Source organism: Canis lupus, chromosome 27 (assembly GCF_003254725.2).
Source record: "Canis lupus dingo isolate Sandy chromosome 27, ASM325472v2, whole genome shotgun sequence".
In the NCBI taxonomy this organism is placed as follows: Eukaryota; Metazoa; Chordata; class Mammalia; order Carnivora; family Canidae; genus Canis; species Canis lupus.
Genome location: NC_064269.1, coordinates 30,931,104 through 30,944,343, shown reverse-complemented (window position 1 = coordinate 30,944,343; position 13,240 = coordinate 30,931,104). Strand labels below are relative to the sequence as shown.

Here is a 13,240-nt window from a genome sequence, read left to right as displayed (position 1 = left end):
TTACTCTATTACATGACGTTCTTCAGTTTATTTCCTTGAGAATGTATTTTAACGACAGCATGTGTGTATCTGCCCACATGTATGTGTTTGGTGCAATAGAGACAAAAAATTGTGAGGAGATTTTTGGCAAGTCATTCATCTCTCTGCATTTCACTTTTCACATATAAAATGTAGAGGTAACTGTCAGCTACCCCACAGGGATGTTTAACTGATACGTAGAAAACACTGAGCATTCTAGAAGAAGATGCTTTACAACTTAGGGAGTTTCTCATTGTTTTCAGTAGCTGTTCCTCATGAAGAGTTTTTTGGGAAGAGGGTCTATTGAACATATTAATTCCACTATAATTTCCTCCACATGTATATTCCAGTAGCAATTATATAAACCCACATGCCGATGCTGTCCTTTCCTGCTGATGAGGAGGAAAATCCACCCATTAGTTTTTCCATTATTTCCTTCATCTATAGTGAAAGGAAATTATGATTTGAGATTGACTGGGTTACATTTCAGCCATCAAGTCACTTGGATTTACATATGTCATCAATCACTGTAATGCCAAGGTGGTTAAAACTACCTGGACACTACTGGTGCTTTTCTGTGGCTTCTATGGTTTGTGTTGGAGTGAAGTGGTCTATTTTTCTAACAGGTTAAATTTGTAAATTCTAATTTTGTTTTTATAAATATTAAGACAGTTCTTGCTCCATTTAATTTTTCAAAGTTACTTTTGCATTCCTGAAACTATATAAGGAAAAGTTTGGAAATCTAGTATTGACTGAGTAAATGCCTATTAACTGCTTTGTTCTATTCTGGCCAAATGTATTATTTTATCCAATCTTCACAAAAATATATGAGCAAACCTAGGCTCCCCTAACTGATCAGGGTTGGAAAATGGAATGATTCCTGTAAATTTACATAACTAGCAAGTAGCAAAACTCTTATCCCAGGAGTCTGGGAACATGGGCTCCAAGTTAAAAAAAGTTTGTGATGTAGTAAACATTATTCCCCCAACCTGCTTTCTAGGCCCCAAAGAGGTTGTGTTTATGTTTTCTTAGAAACATAGGTCACAGTCTCCCCTGCTTTGTTAAGTCCCTCTAGGTCAGAACCTAATAAGCACTCAGCAGTAACAATAACAGCACCACCAGCAACAGGAAAATAATCTGACATTCTTTGAGCATTAACCGATGTACCAGATACTATCCTTAGCACTTTACACATATTAGCCTACTTAATGCTTGAAAGAACTCTATGAGGTGTGCATACCTCTATAATCCCCATTTTATTGAAGAGGAAACTGAGACAAAGTTTAAGAGTTAATTGCCCAAATCAAACAGCAGATTAGTTTTGGAACTAGCATATGAACCCAGGTCGTTCATATGCACCCATGCTCTTGTCCTACACTATACCAGCCTTGCAAATGCTTGTTATACTAAAATTATGAATTGAAAATTAATGAAACCAATTCAGATTAAGTTAAGCTGAAAAGGCATCTATTGGGAGGACATAGAGTAGCTTACTGAGTCAGTAAGAAGCCAGGAGAACCAGGCTTGAGAAATAAGCAGGACCATGAAAGACTGGGGAGCAGAGAATATAGCCAGATGTGACATGGGAAGGGTGGTTATCAGGCTACTTCTGGTGCTGCCACCAAGGCCAGCATAGGTACTATGGCCAGTGGCCACTGGGTCATGGGACTCTTGGATCTGCTGCCATTGGTGATGCTGCTGTAGTCATACTAATGAACGTCCTGACTGCATTGTCATCTTTGCATCGCTTAGTAAGATCCAGAAGCCGAAACATTTGCCTGATAGAGCCCAGTCACATTATACAAAGGACAAGTTCAGTATGCTTTTTATTGAATTGTTCTGGTATATTCTGGGCAAAATAGTAACAGAAAAAAATGACGAACAACTTCCCAGTGTTGAACTCTAAGGATTAAGATACTTGCTCAGCAAAATTGACCCTGTTCTGTGGTGAAATCGTTTAGTAAAATGATTTGAGGAGTTGGCAGTTAGAGAATGAGAAGACACTGGTTATGTATTTGTTTAAGTCCAGTTACACTCTGGATCATGGATTACAGAGCATCACTTCCAGGTGGCTGATAATTGAGTCATAAAATACATCTTTTTTTCTGATTAATTTTAACTGAAGGTGAAATTGACTGGATATCAAAAGGTAATAGAAAAAGGTTGATAGTTTTGTTCATAAGTATGATTGGGATCACTGTTTTAAGAATTTTGTTGTACAGATCAAACTTCACCTTAACAAATGTTGTAATAAAACATTTTCAAGCCTTATCTGATGACTCACTGATTGTAAGCACTAATCCGTATAACAAGATTTTGGTGCAGTACAAGGAGTTGGGTCAGGCCATGAATCAGATTTGGCTTTTATCACACAACCTTAATTGAAACTCATTTTACTAGAATTCTGAGCTTAAGAATGATGGTTAAACTTTCTGAGTGTTTACAATGAGCCAGACAATGTATAGAGTACTTTGTATCTTCCCTTTTAATCCTCATAATAACCCTATAAAATAAGTATTATTATTGACACTTCAAGGATGGGACTGAGACTGAGAGAGAATAACTTGCCCAAGGTCATGCAGGAAGGGATGGATGGGTTTTAAATCCACATTTGTCTGACTCTCAAGCCTGCTTTTTATGGCTATGCTGTACTGTGGAAGAAAAATCATTAAGTCACAAGTTAACTCTGGGTTAGTATTCTTGAATTTTCAGATCAAGAGATTTCCTTGTCACTAGTTCTTAGAGAACAACTTTCTGTTTTTAGATTGAGTAACTAGACAAGTGTTATTCCATCCAAGATTCGTTCCTTGAGCTAAAAGAATATAAAGAATATAAATTGTTATTGCCACATAGTCTTTCCTGCCTATACCACTCTCACACATGTCATATCGGATGTGTAGGTGAGATGACTTCTCACGATTTGGGTAGGATGGCCCAGGGTGAGGTAGGCAGTGTGGCATCTTAGATCATCTCTAATGCTCCAAGCCACTGATTATTAGGGATTTGTGAAAATATGCAGTCCTTTCTTGAAAAACCTTCTGTAGATGCCGTCTCTTGACAGTGACAAACACTAAAATTTACCAAGCATCCTGTAATAGAATATTTGCTTTTATTTGGGTTCAGTTTTCCCTTTGAGCTTCAAGTTGAGTTCAGGTTTTCTGGGATTGAGATGCCAGGTCTTCTTCATCTTGATAGAATTTTCATGGTTTTGACTGAGTTTGCTGACTTGTGACTAATTTTTAGTCTTTTACATGGACTTTAGTAAACCCATGAATTGATAAGGAAGTCTCGTGTCTGCATTCAAAACTGCTTACCCTAACCCTATCCCATATTATAAATGTTTCTTTCCTGCTCAGTTTAGACCATGTGCTTATGTATTCTGAATAGGTGTATATCCTAAAATATACACCTATACAGAGGAACAAAAAAGTCCTGATACTATGCAACAGTGTGTGGTAATAACCCAAGTTCAGCGAACAAGTGCAGTGAACCTGATGCAGAGTAAAAGCCAAATCTACTGGTGTCATGACAGAAGGCTCTGTTAAGTAATTTTTCAAAAATTTCATACTCATTGGGGCAGCCTCAGTGGCGCAGCGGTTTAGCGCCGCCTGCAGCCCGGGGCGTGATCCTGGAGACCCTGGATCAAGTCCCACATGAGGCTCTCTGTATGATGCCTGCTTCTCCCTCTGCCTGTGTCTCTGCCTCTCTCTCTCTCTCTCTGTCTCTATGAATAAATAAATAAAATCTTTAAAAATTTTTTTCATACTCCTTAAGCTGATTTTGTTTACTAAAATTCTGTTGATTTTGTTTGAATATGAACTGTTCCCCCCCTTGATTCTTTTTTTGTTGTTGAGTATAGGTTTTTTGGGGGTTTTGGGGGTGTATGTGTATTTTTAATTAAGCTGTTTTCAGGGTGCTTAGTGGATCCATCAAAAGCCAGATTTGGTACCATGTTCAGGGGTGAATAGATTCAAGACTGCACCTATGAATCTCTCTACAATTGGCTTTGTGCACATACATCCAGCATACCTGGCTAGGCCAATGCTTTTTAGTCAGATATTTAAACAGATAATGGGGAAGGCTGTTACATCTTTATTGTCATTAACAGAGCTCTCAGGAAAGGCCTGCTTTATATTCTAACAAGGGAACTTATTATGTGTGAATGGAAGTATTAATAAGGACCTGAGGATTTTTTTTATTTAGTTTGCAAAGTGGCACACCCCCATATATGGTAGATAAATGTGTTTTTTCTCGTAAGTAACCAACATATGGGAGAGGTAGAAATTATTTGTGATTTGCATGTCATTATAATGATATTTTAAAAGCTGTGTGGCTCTGGACCTTGGGCAGGGGCTTAGAAAGTTTCCTGGTAACAAACTAAGCATTTCTTGTAACAGGATGTGAACGGCAACAGAATGCTCTAGGCGATATTAAATTGGGGTGATTTTTAGAAAGTGACAAATGTTTTATGTTTCCTAAATCCGAGATGGGTTCTACCAGCTGCACATGGTTGCCAAGTTATGTTATCACTTGCCTGCTTTGTAACTGCTTCAATTATTTCCTCCCCCAGCCCTGTATGATGAGATTCGTCAGTTTCGCAAGGCCTGTGGGGAGGCTCATCTCAAAACCATCTTAGCAACAGGAGAACTTGCATCTCTTACTAATGTCTATAAAGCCAGTATGATAGCAATGATGGCAGGTAAGTGTTCTAATTCAAATGATTATATAAATTGAATTGATGTTTTTAGGAGAAACAAGCAAGCTAAAATATTTGGCTATTAGCTAAAAAATGCTAACCACTTGGACATTTTTGTAGGAGGACTCAGATATTCTGTGAATACATGTACAGTGTGAAGTGGTCACAAACTTGGCTTTCTCTCACGTTTTTTGTGGCATTTCATTGCTGCACTATCCTTGTAAGGCAGTAGATGGCTCTCTTGTTAGTGAATTGCCTTCTTGTTATTCTTTGATTATTCATTCATCAACATATGTTAGACAGGAATTTCTTTAACTCTGACTTATTCCTCTCTGTGAATTTAAGTGTTTGATTTTTCTCAGAGATGTGTAACTATACCGTCTAAGGCAGCCTGTGCTTTTGTTTGTGTTAATTTTTCTTTTAAAATGGAGTGCAATATCATTGCTTTTTATACTTTCAAATGCAGGTTGACTTCTTCATCTCCTTGAACAGCAGGCCTGCCTGTCCGTTCATACATCTAAGCTTGAAACCTGGGAGTCAAGCTTGGTTCCTTCTTTTCCTCACCTTCACGTGAACTAGTGAATGAGTATTGAGAAGTCTACCTCTTCACTGTATCTAACACATCTTCTCTCCATCCTGCGTGCTGCCATCTCCGGCCATACCCAGCATGGATCACATCAGTCTCCTCACTACTTGCCCCGTCTCTGCTTTTGTTCCCATCCAATCTGTTTCCCACACTGTTGCCAGAATAGTCTCTTAAAAATGCTAATTTGATTTTGGTAGTGCTTGCTTAAAATCCTTTGGTGGCTTACGCTGTCCCTGGACCCAGTTGGAGACAAAGGAAAATACTTGTGCACCTGTACACTTGAGCTAGTATTTGCCAGCAGGGCACCTCTGAATCCAGTGTGCTTTATGTAATCTTGCCACTGAATGATTCTTTTAATACATAAGAAAAATGTGAAGGTGGAGAGCACATGAGGAGAGAGGTGATGGAAGGAGCAGCCTTCTCTTCAGCGAGATGTGAGGGAAATAAAATTCACTTGCATTAATAAGAAACAACACACACGTACACACACACACACACAAGGCCTTCACCAGAAGCTGCACTCTCTACCTCCCCTGCCCTCCACTCTCACATCACTTTCAGAGAGCCAGGGTCACCACAAGGGGCACCTGGCCTGCCCAGTCAAAGAAAAAAAATCCTTTAGTGGATTCCCTTCATTGTCAAGGTAAAATGTAAATTCCTTCAGCCTGACTTTAAAGGTCCTTCTTAAGACCCTGCCTATGCCTTTACAGTCTCATTGTTCCTTCACACCATATGCTCCAGCTGTATGAAATTCCTTATAGTTCTCCACAGATGGCACCATCCAACCCTTTCAAGTCATCATACATGCTGTGGCCATTGCCTGGAATGCCTTTTGCCCAAGTAATTCCTTCATAGCTTTGGATTCAGCACAGGCGTCCCCTTTTTCAAGAGTATTTCCCCAATACTGCTTCCTCCCTCACCATTTCGTTCAGTATCTCGTCTGCATGCCCCCAGGGCATTTTGTTGAACCCTCTGTCAGGTGACATAACACATTTAGCGTGAATTAGTATTACATTTCTAGATGCCCTACCAGTGGCTCCGTATCTGGGTGAAGATACATGACTTCTCAGGTCTTCACTATGAACCTCTGTTGTAGTCACCCTCTAGATTTTTATACTCATATACTTTTTGAGTACTGTCAGATTGTCATTGTTCCCTGGAACTCTACAGAAAATCAACCTGCTGGGCATTCATGAAGCTATTGCTCTACTCATTGCCACTGTATCCAGATGATCTCTGCTCTGGTTGTTTCATTTAGAGCACAACCTCTGAAAACCTAAGGATGAGGAATAATGGAAGATGGTAAACAGTGGGTTATCGGTTACGTTGGCATTTCAAAAGTCTGCAATAATAGAAGACTCGCTGCAGCTCTTATGAGCCTGGGTAAAGCCCCTTGGAGTCCTAGGTAGGCAGGTAAAAAACTCCCTTTTCATGCTCCTTGCCAGGACAAGGGATTGTTAGCCCAGAATGCTGTGGTCCAGGTCATAAGGAAAGTATATTCATTCTGGGAGGTCAGCCAACCTCCAGCCTATCCTACTCACTGTACCTACTGCTCATGATAGGAACATGGTATTAAGTCGTCATGCCAGGAAGCCCCTATTCTACCCTCCACAAGAAAAAAAACAAAACCAAACCAAACATGAGTAGGAACATGCTGTCCCCTGTCTCTTCCTGTCTGCATGTATCTCTGTCCAAGTGGTTGCTTATCTCTTTCATGTCTTCATTTAATCAGTGTCTGTTGAACACTTCCTATGGGTAAGAAAACTTATATTTGTGTGTGCGTTACCAGATACTTTAAAATGATATTCCTTAATCTTCACATCAACTCAGTCGTTGATGAAGAAATTTAAAAGTGACTTGTCTAAGGTCACAAAGCTAATAGATCACATATAGTCATTATTTGAACATAGGTCTTCTGGCTCCAGGGTTATTACTTTCGCTGTAACACAGCTGTCTCCTCAGGTACTGTGCTTGACCTTATAATGAGTTAAGTAAGACACATAACCATCTTTGCAAGATATAATAAGTGAAAGCATTCAGCATACTTCCTGGCCGATAGTTTATGGTTCATATTCTCTTAAGAAGGTATATAATAGAAATGAAGTATGTTTTGAAGAATTTTTAAGAATTCTGGACTGAATTTACATTTATATATATTACAGTTCTACCTTGGCATTTTTTATTGATATATTTTTTCCTTAAAAATCAACTTCATTGAGGTAAATTTGTATACATTGGGGTGTTAAGTGTACAATATGATGACTTTCTACAATATATATTTTCCATCATCCCAGAAATATTTTTGGTGCCTCTGCTTTCAGTTCCACACTTTTTACCTTCTGCCCCAGCTGCCATTAGTGCTCTGATTTTATCTGCATAGATTGGCTTTGCCAGTTTTAGAACATCATAGAGTTATACAGTATGTACTCTTCTGTGCCTGTTCTCCCTCCACCCGGAAGATAATAGCAGTGAGATCTATCCATGTTGTTCTGTGTGTAGGAGTCTGCTTAGGTATTCCATTGTACAAATATACCGAGTTGCCAAATTTATTGCTGTAAAATTTATGATATTCCAGTGTCTATAGGGTCTGTAGTTATACCTCCTTTTTTACTTTTGATGTTGTCATTTTTGTTTTCTTTCCTGTTGTTTGTTAGTTTCTGTCTTTCTTCTTGGTAGAAAAGAATATTGCTAGAGTTCTGCCAATTTTATTAATCTTTTCAGAGAACTAATTTTTTGCTTTGTTGCTTTTTCATCCTCATTGAGTTAAAAATACTGCTAATTTCCCTTGTGATATCTCTTGGTATTTAGGATATTATTAGAGTGTTATTTATAATAAACATTTATATTGGAGCACCTAAATACATAAAGCAAATATTAACAGAGATAGATCAACAGAATGTTTAATTCCCAAGTATTCTGTGCTTCTCTGGATATCTTATTGTTATTGACTTGTAATTTAAAATTCTGTTATGCTCAGGGAAGAGTAAGAATTTTTTGTCTTTTGAAGTTAAAGAGCTTTGTAGCCCATTTTATGGTATATTTTAAGTATGCATCCAGTGCACTTGAAAAGAATATCATGTATTTGCAGATACTAGTATCAGTGTTCTATAAATATCAAGTAGGTCAAGTTGGTGATCACATTTTTCAGATCTGGTTTTGTTTTATTTTGTTTTGGTCTACCTGTTCTGTATATTACCAAGAGACAAGGGTGTTAAAGTCTCCAAATATGATTGTAGATTTGTCCACTTACTGCTTTAGTTTTGTCAGTTTTTTTGAAATGTATTTTGGAGTTTTGTTATTAAGTATATACACTTTTAGGATTGTTATGTTTGTTTACCTGTTGAATTAATGCTTTTATTATGACATGTCCCTTTTTATTTCCTGTATTAGTCCTGTCTGAATGTCTGCTTTGTCTGGTATTAATCTAACCCGACCAGATTTCTTGTGTGTTTCTTACCATTTACATGGTATATCTTTTTCTCATCCTTTTATTATGAAAAAAATATGTGTATGTATGAAATATATAACCCATCTTCTGTTATATATATAAAGCTATCTCTTGTAGGCAGTCTGTTTTTCTTCCATTGTGAGAATCTGTACTTTTAATTAGAATGTTTTGTTCATTTTCATTTTACACAATATTTGATATGATAGAACTTAAATCTGTCATTTTGCAATTAGTTTCCTATTTATTCTGATCCATTTTTTCTTTTCTCCTGCTATCTTTTGGGTTCATTAAATATTTGATAACACTTCATTTTATTTTTTCTCTATTTGCTTTTTATTTACAGCCTTTTTGTACCTTTCAAGCAGTTGCTCTAGCAATTACAATATGCATCTTTTAAAAAATATATATTATTTATTTATTTATTCATGAGAGACGCAGAGAAGCAGAGACCTAGACAGAGGGAGAAGTAGGCTCTCTGTGGGGAACCTGATGCGGAACTTGGTCCTGGGTCTCCAGGATCACGCCCTGAGCCGAAGGCAGAAGTTCAACCACTGAGCCACCCAGGCGTCCCACAATATGCATCTTTAACTTACCACATTTTACATAGATTTAATATTATTCTACTTTACAGTTCATGTGTTATGAGTGCAAAAACCTTAACAACAGTTGTGTGTTTACACCCTCTTTAGTCCTTTGACTTATTTTAGTGGTGTTCTTCCATCTATTTATAAAACTCCTCCTTAAATAGGATGTGATTTTTGTTTTAACAGTCATTTGTCCTTTAAGGACATTAAAAGAAAACTAAGCAAAACTAGTCTTTTATATTTTCTCACACATATGTCGTTTCCTTCTTTATTCTTACTTGTAAGTCTGCTGGTGACTAATTCTCTTAGATTTTGTCCATCTGAAAATGTGTTCATTTTGCATTCATGTTTCAAGGTATGTTTGCTGAATATGGTGTTCCAGATTATTGTTTTATTTTTATTTCAATACATTAAACATGCCATTCCATTTCTTGGAATTCCACTTTTTCTTGTTTCCTTGTAAGTAAGGTTTCCTCTTACTCTGGTTGTGGTCAATTAGTATTATCTCTTTATCCTTGTTTTTTTAACTAATTTGACCATGATGTGCCTAAATATGATTTTCTTTGTATTTATCCTGCTTTTAGTTTCCTAAACTTCTTGGATTTGTAGGTTGATGTTTTCCACCCAGTTTTGGACTAAAATGTCCATAGTTATTTTTTCAAATATATTTTCGACCCCCCTTTTCCCTTCTAGGACTTTAAGTATGGGAGTGCTAGATAGTGTCTCACAGGTTACTGAAGTCCTGTTTATTTTTTTATTTTTAGTTTTTTAAAGATTTATTTATTTTAGGGAGAGGAGAGAGCATGAGTGGGAGGGGAATCTCCAGCAGACTCTTCCCTGAGCATGGATCCTGATGCGGGTCTCAATCTCACAACTGGAGATGAAACCAAGAGTCTAATGCTCAGCCAACTATTCTACCGAGGCACCCCCTGTTCATTTTAATTTAATTTAATTTAATTTAATTTAATTTAATTTAATTTAATTTAATTAATTTTTTTTTTTTTAAGATTTATTTATTTATGATAGACATAGAGAGAAAGAGAGAGGCAGAGACACAGGAGGAGGGAGAAGCAGGCTCCATGCTGGGAGCCCGACGTGGGACTCGATCCCGGGACTCCAGGATCGCACCCTGGGCCAAAGGCAGGCGATAAACCGCTGAGCCACCCAGGGATCCCCCATTTTAATTTTAATCTTTTTTTCCTTCCTCTGTTCTTCTGATTGGTTAATTTACATGGATCATCAAGTTCATTGACCCTTATTTTCCGCTCAAATTTGCTCTTATGCCCATGTAGTGAAATTTATGCTATTGTACATACATTTTTCGTTTTAGAATTTCCATTTCATTTTTTTTAGAGATTCATTTCTCTGCTGATGTTCAACATTTTTTCACTCATTGAGATTATATTTTTTATAAGTCTTTGAACATATTTATAACAGTTGATTAAAAGTCCTTCCCTACTAATTTATGTAACTGGATTATCTCGGCATCTGTATCTGAGCTGCCAGTTTTCCAGGGCCTGAAAATAGTTGCCTTTTATATTTTGTTTCAGTGGTATGGCTGTAGCAGGAGGGTAAATCTGGTACATTTATTCTGTTTTATCTTCATAGCTTTTGTTTTCTCTTTAATTTAGCATAAAAATCTCAAAAGGAAAGATGTTTTATAATTCACATTAATAATAGTTATCTTGTTACATTGATAGCTATTTAGATTATTGCAGACCAATTCTCTGGATAGTAAGCTAGAGACATGTAACTGTATTGGTCTGGTATCAGGCTTCATTGTAAATAAAAAGCTAACCTAGATGTTCCCATGTTTGGTCAACTAGATTGCTAGCTTACTCTTGGTTTACTTTGGTTTAGGTCTTTCAGATGTTTTAAGGGAAGGAGCCATAGGTCATGGAGTTAGAAGACCTGGATTCTTGTTCTTTCTTGCACAGTTTGTGACTTTAAGTAAATAAATTAATCTGATTATCATTTCAAGTGAAGTAATGTGTATGGCTGCATTATATAGAAAGTACTTTGCAAGTTATTAAAAAATATCAGCATACCTTCCTACGCCATCCTACCTCAGTTGGGAAGGAAACATAATTGAATCTTTTTTTCCTAGACTATTATAAGGCATTATTCAGACTATCACTTTTCAGAACCATCTGGTGTAGCTGCAGGAGATAGAATATATTGAGCAGGATTCCATTCTGTGATGATCTCAAAGCTTATTAATATGTTAGTAGGATTGTTCAGCGAATCTTAGATAGGAACTTGTTTTGCCAACTTTTGGCTCTGTCTTAAAAAAGAAAATTTTCAAAAGAATTTGATCAGTTTAGAATCACTATTAGATGTGGCCCAATTAAATTGTTTATCCTATACTTCTCAGCTGTGGTTATTTGTCATACCTCCTAATTCCTTTACTCTGGAAACTATAAGCCACCTTATCTCCTTAGATGTGTATTGGAATAAAATATTTAACTGGAGATCACTTACTCAGCAGCCACAATGATCCAGAATGAAGCCAGGAACTAGGAGGAAAAAAAGGAAAGAAAATATTTCAAAGAGATGAAATATATGTAATACAATCTACAGTACAATAGTAATAGCAGCATTTCTTGAACTCTTACTATGTGACAGATACTATTTTAAGGACTTTATATATGTTTACATTTAACCTTCACAGTAACTCTATGAGGTAGGTACTTTTCTATGGCAAAATGGGAACATCAGTTAAAAAGGATTTTTTGCTGCAATTCTATATGGTCATTATTGATATTTGGAAACATTCCACATACTTCTGTCTTTGTTACATCATTTCCTTTGTCTATTACAGCTTTCTCTTCTCCTCTTAGCTGTTTTTATAGATTTAAATAAAATATTCATACTTTGCCAAACCTCTCCATGATCCTCTAGAGGCAGAATTAATTATTGTTCATACCGTTGTGCTCCTAGGACAGTTGTGAATACTGGTAGCATTTGTCATACAGTATCATCATCCATTGTTTTACCTGTTGAGTCTTTTGCAAAACTATGAACCATCCTGAGCCAAGGACTATCTCTAATTTATTTGTATTTCTCTGTGATTGCTACTATGCCTGGCATCTAAGACAGCCTAAGAAAATATTTTGAAATGAATGAATGAACAAATGGACAGACAGATGAATGAGAAAGAAAGAGATAAGGAAAAGTAAAAACAGGCAAAGTAAACACTGAAGACCTAGATTCAACCTTCCAGATGTACCACGACCTTGTAGAATTTGGACGTGTTATCTGGAGAGCAAAATTTTATTTTAATTGAACAAAAAGATAGATAATTTATAGTGTTGACAAGGAGATTATGTATTGGGGGCATTGTTTGAATGACACAAGCAGTGGTATGACATATAAAAGTTTTGAGAAGATTCTGAGGCAGCTGGAGGGCTACAGAAAAACTTCTGCCTTGGCTTTTTGGTCAAGGAAAATGGATCTGACTTTCACATTGCTGGCAGTATGGTGAGAGAAATACAAATAAAGGAGGGGGTGAGGTAAGAGTAAGCAATTCAAAAGGAATATAATCAGGAAAGAAAAACGAGAGCCATATTTTTTCATCAAACAATCCAAAAACAAGGTGATAGGAAGTAAGATAGAAAGGGAAACATGCTTATAGAAAAGAGAAGTCTAAAGCAGGTCCATCTACTGCTAAGGGATTTCAGCCCCGCAAACGCACACATTAAGAATAATGCCAGAATGTAGAAAAGTGGCTTTATCTTTCAGTAGCGGTGGACTGTTCACACACACGCAACAGCTAACAAGCTCCATTCTGAAGTTATTCTAGACCTTATCTTTGGAAATAATGCAGGCATGATAAATAAGGTTGGAGTAGAAAAGCACTAAAGATGCAATCATAATGTCATCAGGTTTGAATTGCTGATGAAGATCTG

At 36.9% G+C, this 13,240-nt stretch overlaps 1 protein-coding gene across 2 annotated transcripts in view; it reads left to right on the top strand.

The window, feature by feature from the left end:
• The window catches only part of DERA (deoxyribose-phosphate aldolase), a 117,059-nt gene that overhangs the window by 67,371 nt on the left and 36,448 nt on the right, over positions 1 to 13,240 (top strand). The window contains exon 6 of one of the 2 annotated variants that reach the window (XM_025455214.3): positions 4,589 to 4,717. The exons of the other annotated variant lie outside the window; for it this stretch is intronic. Within the exon in view, the coding sequence (XP_025310999.1) occupies positions 4,589 to 4,717 (129 nt within the window). The remainder of the gene's footprint in view (positions 1 to 4,588; positions 4,718 to 13,240) is intronic. 2 annotated transcript variants of the gene reach the window in all.